The 13,164-nt window shown below is 41.1% G+C and overlaps 1 protein-coding gene across 3 annotated transcripts in view; it reads right to left on the bottom strand.

Moving 5' to 3' along the window:
- Nucleotides 1–272: 272 nt before the first annotated feature.
- The window catches only part of limk1a (LIM domain kinase 1a), a 49,675-nt gene continuing 36,783 nt past the window's right edge, over nucleotides 273–13,164 (bottom strand). For all 3 annotated transcript variants that reach the window (XM_035680645.1, XM_035680647.1, XM_035680648.1), the window contains 13 exons: nucleotides 11,570–11,679; nucleotides 10,127–10,342; nucleotides 9,680–9,785; nucleotides 9,116–9,327; nucleotides 8,707–8,893; nucleotides 8,342–8,428; nucleotides 6,319–6,450; nucleotides 6,072–6,131; nucleotides 5,577–5,642; nucleotides 4,958–5,126; nucleotides 4,677–4,732; nucleotides 3,820–3,977; nucleotides 273–3,675 (listed from right to left, as the gene is read on the bottom strand). In XM_035680645.1, coding sequence (XP_035536538.1) covers nucleotides 3,507–3,675; nucleotides 3,820–3,977; nucleotides 4,677–4,732; nucleotides 4,958–5,126; nucleotides 5,577–5,642; nucleotides 6,072–6,131; nucleotides 6,319–6,450; nucleotides 8,342–8,428; nucleotides 8,707–8,893; nucleotides 9,116–9,327; nucleotides 9,680–9,785; nucleotides 10,127–10,342; nucleotides 11,570–11,679 — 1,728 coding nt within the window. In that variant the 3' untranslated portion in view covers nucleotides 273–3,506. The remainder of the gene's footprint in view (nucleotides 3,676–3,819; nucleotides 3,978–4,676; nucleotides 4,733–4,957; nucleotides 5,127–5,576; nucleotides 5,643–6,071; nucleotides 6,132–6,318; nucleotides 6,451–8,341; nucleotides 8,429–8,706; nucleotides 8,894–9,115; nucleotides 9,328–9,679; nucleotides 9,786–10,126; nucleotides 10,343–11,569; nucleotides 11,680–13,164) is intronic.

Here is a 13,164-nt window from a genome sequence, read left to right on the forward strand (position 1 = left end):
CCTTTTCACTATTCACTATTTGTACCACTTCAATGTAGCCCACGTTTTTCTCCTCTGATCATGCAGTGCTCTTCTATGAACTCAGTGACTGAAGCAGATTTTGCACATATTATTGAAGCTTGCATAACACTGTGTGCTTCAGTAGTACATATAAAGAAGGTCAGTGACAAAACAGTGGTCTTTCTGTGGCTCTTTTTGCCGCTGAGATGCAACAGACTAACAGTGACTGTGAGAGACATCATTAATGAACAAAATAACACGTTCAGTTTGTTTTAGAAGCAACAGTTTTATTTTTAGCTGTGACTAAAGGAAAAAAAAAACAGTCGCCTCCTCAGAGTCTAAATGTTCACGTTCAGGATTAAAGTGCAGAATTGTTTTCACAGCTTGTGTACAAAATTAAATAGGACAAAAAAAAAAAAAAAAAGAAATATAATATTAAAATATCAAAACTGACAATGGAGATCTGGAAAATATAAATATACAGAACAAGATGAAATCTCATACAACTTAGTATCAGCAATGATATTCAATCCACTTGAATCAGGCTTGCACTTATGATACATTAAAAAAAGGAAATCAGTTCACGTTTTTCGAGTCGTTGGCAAGGCTAGCTTACAACAAAGGCACAGCATTGTTCAGAGGTAACGATCCTTTGCAAAGAAGTGCTGCGGCAACATTCTCATTGATCATCAACACGCCCTCACAGACACACCTAACATGCTCGACATGGCTCAGACAGGAATGGAGACAGAAACATGGCAGAAGCCACTCATGTACAGTGCATGCCCACGGACGAACACATCAACCAGGAGGGGCTTGTTTTACAGAAGCATATTTTGTTTTATCAGCCTATACATTGACACTGGTTACATGCTCTTTGTGTCTCACTGTTACTGTTGAGTGCTGCTTTCTCCTATTAAGCTGCTGAATTAACTGAATTGTGAAAGTAAGCTCCAGAAAAGTACGGCCCTGAGCCAAAAGAGTATGACGAGGAGGTGAAAGGTGAGACAGGCCAGTTTTTAAGTGCTCTATTATTGGAGAGACCAGCAATGGTTGCAGCCTCTGTGGGCATCACATATGAATCCAAGCAGAAACAACACAGGACATCATTCACAAATGACCAGTCTGTAGGCAGCAGGCAGAACTGGGACATCACATCCTCTTTGGTAGCAAAGACCAGAAAACTCTCCAAGTGGACATGGCGGTATTTAAATTTTGGTTTGAAAATACAAATATAATCATTATTTTTATTGACTTTACCTACAATAAGATCATTAAGGCTCCTGCCACAACTGTATTTAAAAGTTGCATCAAAATGCATCAAATAATCAGAAATTATTCCTCACATGGTCCAGTTTGCTATCAAGAGGATGAATTGCCCAGATCCCATTTGTTTTTTTTTACAGTTGAAAGGCTCTATCAGTGTCTTGCATTCATATATCAACCTGAACCAACATAATTTATTTCCTTATCACAAGTTAGCCCAAGAGAGGAAATTAACAAACATGGCTTCAACCAGCCATTTGGTAATATAGTGCAAATTAAAGTACTCAAATCTATACAAAAAGATTTCAGTGGTTATATATATAAAAAAACAGATGCTGTGTTTTTTTTTCTCATTTCATTTTTAACCTTCTTTCTCTGTTGACTATTTCTGTCTGTCATTCTTTGTTTTCTTATTTAAAATTACATAGTTTAGAGACAAAAACAGCTCAGTGTAGAAGCTGAACAGACCTAGCTAGTACATCATGCAGCTCGTGAAAACAACAGCAGGAAATTAAAAAAAAGAAGATTTTCAGTCTAGACAGAAAATGTGTGTAGAAGGTGCAAAGAGAGAAATTTGACAGTGGAAGAGATTATTTTCTGAGGAGTGCGCATATCTATGCAATGCACGCAGACAGAAGTAAGGACAGACGCATACATACAGTAGTATTTACAGCTAGCATTTACATGTAAACAAACAGTGGGTCATCCACCAGAGGAGAGACGCGTATGTGGACAGACAGCTGACATGATGAGGCAGTACCTGGTGATGTTATTCCCACACCTGAACTACTGTACAGTACATGAGACAAGAGTGAATAATTAACAACAGATTGATTGCCCTCAAAATTCACACATAATTAGAGTTGATCATAATATGCAGATCTAGTTCAGCAACTTGGATGTGATTACATGATCCAGAATTATAACAACATCTACTCCAGCACACCTCTGTGGGTACATGAACACTCCAAGATGACCAATCAAATGCTTGAGAAATACTTTTTGGATGAAGGGGAATGACAACTGTAACATTTACTGGGCTTGGACTGAGGGTAGGAGATATTTTTTGGTGATAAGATTCCTCTTATCTTAAATGCTAAAAGCCTGAAACTTGCCACAGTGGTGACAATGCAGAAAATAAACAAAACAATAAAGCTTTCTGCTGTGCCCTTTTAACTGCAGTCAATCTTAAGCTCTCCTTAATTTCAACTGGTCGGCCAATAAAAATATGGCAATGTAGCGTACGTATATAAAATATGTCTGTACATTTACAATATTTAAAACATTTACAGTGTCACCAGCTATGTACACTGGTATGTGATTTTAATGTATAAGATGCCACATCAATATGAATGAGATACGCTAACAGCTCTTAAAATCGGGAGACAATGTACCAAAATGTATGCAAAAGATGTGTACCTCAATGTAAAGTCAGTGCTACACAATAAATGAGGGAGAGGGGCGACGCCACAGACACATGTAGGTCTAGTGGTTTATGACCGAATGAGGTCAGAGGGACACGGCGAACCAGGATATGACCTGACAGCATTATTTACAGTCATGCACTCTTCAGCGAGCTATTTAAAGCTTTAAAAGGTTTTGTTTGACTTGTACAAGTGGACAGCAAGTTGATCTCAACCTTTGTGTCTTAAGCGACAGACGGAGCCCCTCTCCTTTGCAGGTCGCAAGTTCAGTTTTGAAAATCCAAACCAAAAGCAAAATCAAACCAAACTCACATAGAAACACCTGCTAACACATACTGCACAATGTACTCTGTAGAGGCCCGAAGTGAGGAGGCTGAAGGTTTGCATTATGCCTTGTTTTTTGGACTACTTTATGAATATACACACTACAGTAAGTACAGTAAGTATTCTTGAATGGAATGAGCGCTAAGGTTAAATCTACATGAATCAAGAGTTGAGTCATGATTTGAAAGTTGGGTCTGATTGCATATGACATGTTCCACTTTAGCTTCGGGTGCAGCAGAATCAAGCTATCGTTAATGTCTCTTGATTTGACTTTAAATGTGTGTGTGTGTGTGTGCATCTCGCACAGGTGGCTTTTCAGATCCACATTTTCCCCCTGAGTCTACTCATTAAGCCTGAGCCAGGCTACGCCCGCAGCTTCATACATGGAGGAGTATCTACACGGCCCCTCCAGCCACCGCACTGCCGGAGGCAGGCCATCGCTGCCCTTAAGGAGTTAACTCTCATTTCCCACTCATCCAGTCGTGTTTAGCCCTACTCAGGCTGTTCGGGGTGGGTGTGCAGGCCATTTTCAGGGCGTGTGATGCTGTGGTTCACCCAGAAGGCCTTGTGCAACTGGTCCAGTTCAGACACCAGGGGTAGACCAATGTCCAAGTGCATCTTCAGGTTCTCCAGCCACTCTTCTAGTTTGGAGAAAGGAGGCCTAAATATAAAGAAAAACAGAGATCTCAATTAAATACAACATAGACTTATTAGCCAGAATTATAAATACAAATATGTTTTTATGTCAGGTGAACAGTGTCCCTTTAGGTAACATTTCAATGTGAATTTATGGTAGATATCTGACCGTTTGTCTGCATCAAGCTCACAGCACACAGCAGCCACAGGGAAGAAGGCGGGGGGGCAATTTGGGGGACAGTAGTGCTCCAGGAAGCCAGATACGTTTAGTCCAAAGTCCATCGCCCTGGGGAGGTAGTCTGGGTCTGCATTCACCCTGCCAATTATCTGGAGAGGGCAAGAAAAACAAAAAGAGAAAAAAAGAGTTAAAGATAGAGCTGTCAGAGCAAAGGGAATCCTCCTGTGCCGATCTGATGAAAACCAGTAAACCCTCCAAACTGAAGCTGATCGTTCCCAACAGACCACATCTACCGTTTGTCTGCCTGTGAGTAGCCACATGAAGACAACTCTGCTTTTCTGCCCTCTCTAATCACGGTGTTATTCTCTGGCTAATGGTGTCCATCTGGGGAACTCAAATATGCTGAGCGACTGAGCTGAACTGTTGAGCCTGAATTATGTGGATGGTGTGTGGCTGGGCCCAAAGCTTACCACATTTCGGGCAGGGTTTTTAATTCAGAAAACAAATGCAAGACTTTTCCCTCATTAAATGAAATGGATGTTTTACAGCTAGTAGGAGGAGTTGAAATTTTGACAGATCAGAGAATTTCCAGAAAGCCTGTCAAAATGTTTAGTTTAGTCCACAGCAGCTTCACACAAATGAGAATCATAATCCTGAAGCTGAACCTGTGCTGGGAAAAGACTGTAAAAACAGTTTTCAGGTTGTGAACTTTGGCCAAATTCAATGAATATTAAAACTGTTAAATCCAGTCCAGAGGATTTTGAAGCAATTTTAATTCTGTCAATCAAACACTAACAGTATTTGTTTGTCTGAGGTTTTGTTAGTAGTGAGAGTGGAAGGTCACTCACCTCGCAGAGCATGATACCGAAGGAAAAGATGTCAACTCTCTCATCATAGCTCTTTCCTGGGAAGAGAAAAGAACAAAATTAGGCCGTTGTTATTGTTTGCCCATGTAATACATGTAATGAATATTCAGAAGGGATGCCACATATAGTCAACAACTGTAGCCCTGCAGTGACTTTTCTCTTGAGGTATCTGAGGAAGGCGTGACTGAGTTTAAATGAATAAATCAGTATCTTAATATTACTGATAAAAGGAGCAAACACACAAATTCAACTGTAGATCATACCATGGATCATCTCAGGAGCCATCCAGTAGGGGTTTCCCACCACGGTGTACCGCTTTCTGCGGTCTGGCTTCTTCAGGCCGGGCAGTTTACCCTGGGACAACTTCTCCTCGTGCTTGTCGTCCACCATGAGCCGAGACAGCCCGAAGTCTGCCACCACCACTGTGTTGTCCTGCACGAAGACAATGAAACGTGTCATAAAATGTCGCAGCATACATTCTGCCTAATATTACAAGAGAGAGTAAATTTTGTTTTCAACTAGTTTTAAGCTAATTTAGAAAAGCTTCAAATTCAACTTATTTCTCTTAGTGGGACCCTTCAGATGTGAGCTCTACTATACAATGCTTTTGTTGTCATGTGACACACGTACAATAGCTCTCTCTGTTTGAGCAGGATAAGCTGGAAGTTTCCGCTGCAAGTTACTTGTGTAACAGTGTGTTTTAAGAAGGCTTAGTCTGTTTTAGCTACTACTAACAAAGCTCTCTTTTGTTTTTATATCTGAAGTGCCTCAGCACATGACAGGTGCACTGTGTTAAATCCTGAAAGAAAACATACTGCATTATACACAGGTATGCCCACACACACACACACTCAAAGTGTACAGGAAATCACAAGTTCTTACTTCTCGAACAAGACAGTTGTGTGAGTTCAGATCCCGGTGGATTATGTTCATGGAATGCAGATACGTCTGGATGACAGATAGATAGACATATAGGAGAGGACAGAAAGGCAGGAGGAATAAAAAAAAAACAGAAGCTTTAGTGGTTATATAAAACCCATGCCAAGAGGAACAATCCTGCCTTGTTTAATCTGAAGTAGCTGCTGTTGTAAATACAATAATCCAGTCATGCATTACATTCATCATTGTACTCATATCAAGGGAAAACATTAAGAACCAATGGTCTAATCCTGCAGGAATTCATGCTGTAATTTCCATAGAGGGGGATGGAAAAGATTCTGCACATTATGAACAGGAGTGCTGTAGTCCACTAACACAACCACTAGAGGGAGATAACAGGAAGCAATGCACCTTCCTTTACTGCTGCATATCAAGGAATTATACTGTCTGATAAAGGAACTATTACAATTAAATGCACTTTTCAGTCTTTGAACTCACCATCCCAGCAGCTATGTCGTTGGCAAAACTGACTCGCATGTTCCAGGGATAGTTGATGTCCTGTGAGCAAAAATCACAATTAAATCTTCAGTTGCTGCTTATTACTTCTAACCAAAACTTCACATTATCAAACTGAAAGAAACTCCACCTGAGGCAATGCAAGATCAGACTATTCCCAATAATGCATTTTAAATACTGAACAGGAAGTTGGCACACCCACATTGTATCTCTGCGGTCACACACTCACCATTTTCTTGATGATTTCCCTCAAGGTGCCTCCCTTTATGTACTCTGCGATGAAGTTGAGTCTCTTGTCTTTGTAGAGGACTCCAATGAACTTGAGCACGTTGGGGTGATCCAGGCAACGCATGACCTTCACCTGATGAAACAAACGTCAGACATTTTTACACACACATGAACGCTGCTTTGGGATCATGGCTGCTTTGTTCACTTTTTAGGGAGGTTAACACTTTACAGTTAAATGTTAATGCTCAAGTTAGTACCATCTCACTATCAGCTGAGTTACTGTTAAAGCTTTACTTAGTATCAACCTCTCCACTGTTTGCAGCTATGTTTCTCACTAACCATCCCCGTACCACTGCTAACTCTAAGTGTAACCATTCTCTTAATTGTTAAAAAAAATGACTGAGTTAGCTATGTACTTTGGATACACTGATACCATAAAATTCATTAGCTTTGGGTAAACTAAACGTTCATTTGTTTTCTCGCTGTTAGATGAGAAGGTCAATAGCACTCTCAATAAATATAAAGCTATCACCAGCAGCCAGTTAACTTAGCTTAGCATAAAGACTGGAAACGGGGAACAGCTAGCCTGGCTCTGTCCGAAGGCAACAAAACCAGAGCAAATTAACATTTTATATCTTTGTTGTATCTGTACATAAACCAACATGGGAAAACAATAAGTTGTGTTTTACAGGTGGGGACTATTTCTTGTCTGGGAGCAGTCTCCGTGCTAAGCTAAGTAAACTGGTTACAGGTTATAGCTTCATATTTACTGTACGAAGAGTGGTATCGATCTCTTAACCTTGCTAAGAAAGCCAATACGTTTATTTTATAAAATGTCAAACTATTCTTCTAACTTCTAACAAATTCAATCATAAACTTGAAGCAGTTTGATGAAGCATACTGGCAGCTTAAGTGTACGTCCCAATGGGCTGGGGGAGCAAAGCTACACAGTACAAAGTTCGGTGTAAGAGGTTACAAGTAGTGTTCACAGCACTACTACCGTATGACACCTCATAAAGCATTCCCTCCCTGATGGCTGAGGAGGAGGAGCTGGGTCACTATTACAAACACATAAACCTGAAATATTACCCTTCAAGTCTCATGATGTCTTTGTCTGAAATGTTTGCCACATTCTTTGCTAAACTTCACCCGCGAGTCTGTGCAAGCAACAAAAAAAAGCTCACAAGAGACTCAGTGAAGTGAGACTTTGGCCACCTACAAACTAACAGCCACTGGGAGTAATAATCATACTTCATTGTGGTTGGGGTTTGTTTTATAGACCCTCTTTCTACTCTGTCGTCTACACCAATTACAAAGCAAAGACTCAGTGTTATTGTAACCTCAAAATAAATCTAACACCCCACGCATACATACACTCCACCATACGGGAACAATTTTGAGCTTTAAACATCCCAATTAGAAGGTTGTAAACTGGATGAGTGAGTCTGCGATACTTAACATCAAACAGGAACATCAAGAAAAAATAAATTCAAAGTTCAACAATAACTCAAAAAGTCTTACAGAAGTCTAAACTCCTGTGTCATTCTCTGTTATCTTTTATTCAAATTAATGGAAGGACAGAAGCCAGATGAAGTAAAATAAATTTTGCTTATCCATAGTTTTTGGGAGAAAGGACAGTGTTAACACTCCCTTTCGTCCTATTCAGAGGTAATTGTATGTCTTCTACTGTAATTTATTCAGGTGAGAGAACTCTTTTGTTTTATTCAGTCATGCCCTACATTCACATGGCGGAGATTCTAATTTTAACTACAATATTCGGCGTCTGGTCGTGTACAAAAAAAGCTTTTTAGGGTACTGGATAATCTCATTTTAACACTTGGACAAGCATCAAATCATCACTAATATCTGACAAAATCTGACTAAAATAATGTTTGTATTCAAGGAAGTGATTTATGAAAACTCTGATTGACATCAACACTTCATTTTCAGATTTCTTCAGATTCTTTGAGTAAATCTGACACTCTTTAACAATGTAACATCCGAGATCGCCCCTCTCCACTCACCTCTTTCAGGAAGGTTCTCTGTGTCTCGTCATCAAAGCGAATCAGCTCCTTCATCACCATCACCTCCCCTGTCTCCTTGTGTGTCACCTATTACAACACAGACAAATCAAGTTGAGCAACAATCTGGGTCTGAGGTTAACCAAGTGCAAGACATTTTCACTCCACTATGAGAAACAGAAAAACTTGTCTTATAACCACAAACATTTAACCTCCTGTCTGTCCACGTCTCTTACTTATCTCAGTCTTACTTGTCTCAATGCTGCCATCTTCTGGACAATGCAAATACGACTACATTTGTTCTCTAAAGTGTTGATGCATGCTGCACATGTACAGGCTGGTATGAAAATGTGCAAACAATGTCTGACCTTGATGGCCTGTCCAAAGCAGCCCTTCCCCAGCACCTCTCCATGGATGAGGTCAGATGGGCGGAAGATGCGGTGCGTCCGATTGGACACAACACGGAGCGACTCTGATCGATTGATGTCCTTCCTCTGGGAGATGGGGGACGCTGCATTGCTGGAGCCTGGAGACTTATCGATGCTGTAGCTCCGCCTGGAGGGTGAGAGGAAGAGAAAGAAGAGAGGGGAAAAGAGAGATGAAGAGGATACAGTGGAGGAGAGCAGAGTACTTGATTATCATTTACTGCTGCAATGACAACACTGGGAAATTTTTATCTAAGCTTATCTTTACTGGGCTTTTATTATTAGCTAGTCTATGAGCAGTTATCTATTTATGCTATAGGGCCATTGTTAACTAAATCTGTGAGTTTCTTACGTGATGATGCGGGATCTCAGGCAGCTGATGTCGGGGTTGGGGGGCTGTGTGATGGGCAGGATGGGGCTGGGGCCCTCTGACAGAGGGGTGGACAGGGGTCCGTCCACTTGCTCTTCAGCCTCAGAGGAGCCTACCTCCTGCCCCTGACTGTGGGGGTCGTGCTCGATGGTGAGCTGCAGCAGCCGGCTCGTCTCCTGGATCAGCAGGTCAATCTAGAGAAGTTCAAATGGTCAGTCCTCAACTAAAACAGCAGAGATTGCTCTTATAGCTGAAAGAATACTGGAAGTCTGTTGAAGTGCTTTACAGTGCAATGAGTAACATTGCATGAACTATAAGACTGAAAAGTTACTAGGAGGGATGAATATTTGACTTTCCTTTAACAAAAAACAAGTAACTTTTTGACAGTAAGTCAGTTACTGTATACTGTAAACCACCAACTAACTAAATAAATGTAAAGGTACATGTTGGCACCTTTCCCTCCTTCACCAGAGCTCAATTCAATACATTTACACTAAAGTAAAATACATCAGTAACTTAATGTGTCAGGGACAGTGTGGTGAATACCTCATCCAGAGGGACATTGTGAATGGGAGTCCCGTTGATCTCAAGGATCCTATCTCCAACATGAATGGAGTTTTTCACATCTGGACTGATGCATTCTGCGTCCACCCTGAATAAAGAAGAACAATAAGCAGAAAAAATGATAAAGAACTCTTCAAACACCTTTTCTGCACACACTGAAACGTTTCCTTTAAACACAGACCTGATCTGATAAAGTCTCAGCTCCTTTGAATAACAGTGACTACTTCTCATTTCCTTTTCCTTCCACTCTATTATTACATTTTAAATGAATCTCATCTATCACACTGTCCTCCATTTTTATTCTACCCTTCTTCATGCTTTGTCCTCCACCGTACTGACTTCTCCTAGTGTTCGTGTAGTCTCTCTTCTTCACACAATGAACACAAAGTATGCAAACACACGCACAGAAACACAGACAGACAGACTCACTGGGCGACTCTGACAGTGTGTCCGTGTTCAGGACTGTAGCCGTTGGTTGGGCTGAGTGGCTGGTCGATGGCCACAGAGAAACCGCGCCCTCTGCGTCCGTTGTTGCCCTCGGCAGTGGCTGGGATGGACACGAGTGTGACGGTGTGAGGGATTCGTGAGCATGGCGAGTCCGGCAGCGACACTGGGGTGACGATGGTCTGGTAGTAACAGTGACCACTGGAGCCAGAGAGCAAGAGGAGAAAAGGATGATATTAGTAGGGAAGGAAGGATGGGTGGAAAGGAGGAGGGGAGTACAGAAAATGGGAACCTTAGTGGGGTTTCTGGCTCTACAGCCATCCATGCAATCGTAAGAAAATGTCAAGTTCTCAAGTTACAAGTTTTTAAAGCATCACATGTTGTTGACAAGATGTTGCTTTAGTTTGTGAAAACACTGTGCTGTCATTGTTCAGATTTGAGGGTCAGCGTGACCTCTCACGTGTCACGTGTTAGTTTGGTTAACAAAAAAGACTATTTTTCTCCAAAAGAAGAATGCTGGGAATGTAAGGAGGACTCATGAAATAGCTATGAAATGATTCAAAACTAACACGCTGAAGATGAAGTAAAATTACCTTTTACACAACACAATTTACTCTCTCATTGTTGCTTCACCTCTATCAGACAAGCAATGCTGTTCTTGCCTGCCGTCCCCTGAGTTGACCCAATCTGGTAAACCTCTCAATAAAGGTGATGATCTGAGACAATCACACTGTCATCATCCACATCCACTCAGAGAAGAGGACAAAGGTTGCTCTGTCTGTATGCATCTCTGCATAATGCAGCTTCACATTGAACCCCTCTGTTTTTGAAGCCTCGGGCTGATGACACATTCACACAAACCTGTAGTTACACAAGTAAAGAACTACGTGAACCTTAAACATGTCTTGGACAAAAACGGTCTCCTCTGAATCCATTGTGTCTTAAACGATTTACCACTGTACATCTCTCTGTCACCAAATGTTAAAATAAATTGAGTTTCTATGTGTGCCTATTTGGCTGAAGAAATTTTAAATATAAAGCTCAAACATTTGTGTTGAAATTATAGTTGCTGTGAATTTTCATTGTGCATTTAGTCAGTTGTCACAGTTAGTCATAATGTTGACAACAAGTCCTTTGAAACCCAGAATAAAGCCCATGAATTTAAGAATATGTCAGTCAACTGTAGCTTTGGCTTCTTGTGCGTTTTTTGTGGTTTTGGTTACACTTCAAAGGGACTTCAAGTGGATTAGCTTGCTGTAGAAGAAGGAATTAACTATAAAAAAACTCCAAATAAAGAATGTAAAAAGAATAAAAGCGAACCACAATCTATGCAAGCTTTGATTTGCCCGTGGTAAAACATTAGGCCAATTAAAGACTGAAGAAACAAGGTTTACAGTCTGATTAGATTTTGACAGACGTGAGGCTCACCAGTAGAGTTTGGATCTCTCCACCAGAGCATATGTGTCTCCATCACCGATGAACGCCCTGCAGTTCAGACAGGTGAAGCATTCTGGATGATATTTCTGTTCCCCTGCAACCTGTTAGAGGAAAAGACACAGTTAAAAAGACATTCTGACTATTTGATACAATAGGATGTCAAAGGGATTGTTCTCTGATCTCTCACTGAAACACTCCAGGGCAGAAATCCACAACAGCGTTTTTGATCGTGACCGGAGAAACAGACAACATGAGGCTTTAATAACTGGTCGGAGAACTAGGGCGAGGTCTGGTCACTGAGGGTAATACTGAGAGCTGGGAGATTGAATTTGCTGCTGCCAGATCCCCCCTCCGGAGCTTAGGGCAGTTTTGCAAACAAGAGAGGGAATTGAGTTATGGCCAAAAAAACAGAGCCGGCAATGAGCAGATTAATCACACTGGCAGATCTGAGGATGATGCTGCCTCTGGAGGTTCCTCAGCTCTGGGTGTTCTTCAAACCAACGGGAGAAAACCAAACACTGTTAAAATGATCAGATAAATCGTACAAAAATAAAAAAGCAGCTGTGTATCGCTTCTCATCACCGTCCTCACCGCTGCTCATTAAATCTGTCCTTGCTTGTTGTGACTGATCGACAGAGAAATCGATGAAGTGGCCCACACCTCCACATATATCAATATCGACCCCCTTTTTTAACTCCTTCAGGTAATTTTGCGCCTATCGATGCAAATGACCCACCCACTCAAATACCTACTGACTTCTATGATTAAACATGAGCAAGTAAGTACGGAAGGTCGAGTCCACCAGAGCTGTTCGTTCCCCTGAGGCCGTGCTTGTGGTTTCATTTTATGCTTTGAGTGGCAGAAATGTTTTTTGGAGGGAGTGGGCCCCCTGACAGCACTGCAACGATCTGCAATGCTAATTCAGTATACCAGGAGTGAGGAGGGGCATTGTATGGTGGAGTGCTGAACAAAGAACAATCAATTAAATGTAAAGGGAAAACATAGATTTTGTGTAGAGTCATTTGCATAATAGTTCTTTAAAAAGGCACAGTTACGATATGTTATATTACATAATTCAGAGATCTCTGGATCACAAAAGTTTTAATAATATTAAAACAAACCAACATCGCATTAGAGAAAGATATGCGCTCCTGGATGCAGACACCGTTCTGAGATGCAGCCTTAAAAGTAGCTGGAAAATTAAAGAAAAACTCATTCATTGCCCCAAAGAGAGAAATACTTCTAAATGGTCCATAAATCTGAAACAAAACAGGGGGTGCAGAGACAAGAAGGAAGAAAAATGCGAAGATCAAAGAATCAATATAATCATTGCCTATTGCCATATGTCTGCTGCCCCACCCACCTAGAGAGCAGCAGTTAAACCACGAGCACACACAAACAGATAAACACATGCTAATGGCCCTCGGGCTGCAGGGAGGCAGACAATGTACAAGAATATTAATTATCTCCTTTTCAAGTAATTAATCTGAGCATATCCTTCCAGCTAAATATCAGGAGAACATGCCACCACTTGGCTTTTGATACACAGAGTAAGATAACTCTGACTTTACTGTATTTTCTGAGGA

This window comes from Morone saxatilis, unplaced genomic scaffold, assembly GCF_004916995.1.
Source record: "Morone saxatilis isolate NCDOM2014 unplaced genomic scaffold, NCSU_SB_2.0 Contig8, whole genome shotgun sequence".
In the NCBI taxonomy this organism is placed as follows: Eukaryota; Metazoa; Chordata; class Actinopteri; family Moronidae; genus Morone; species Morone saxatilis.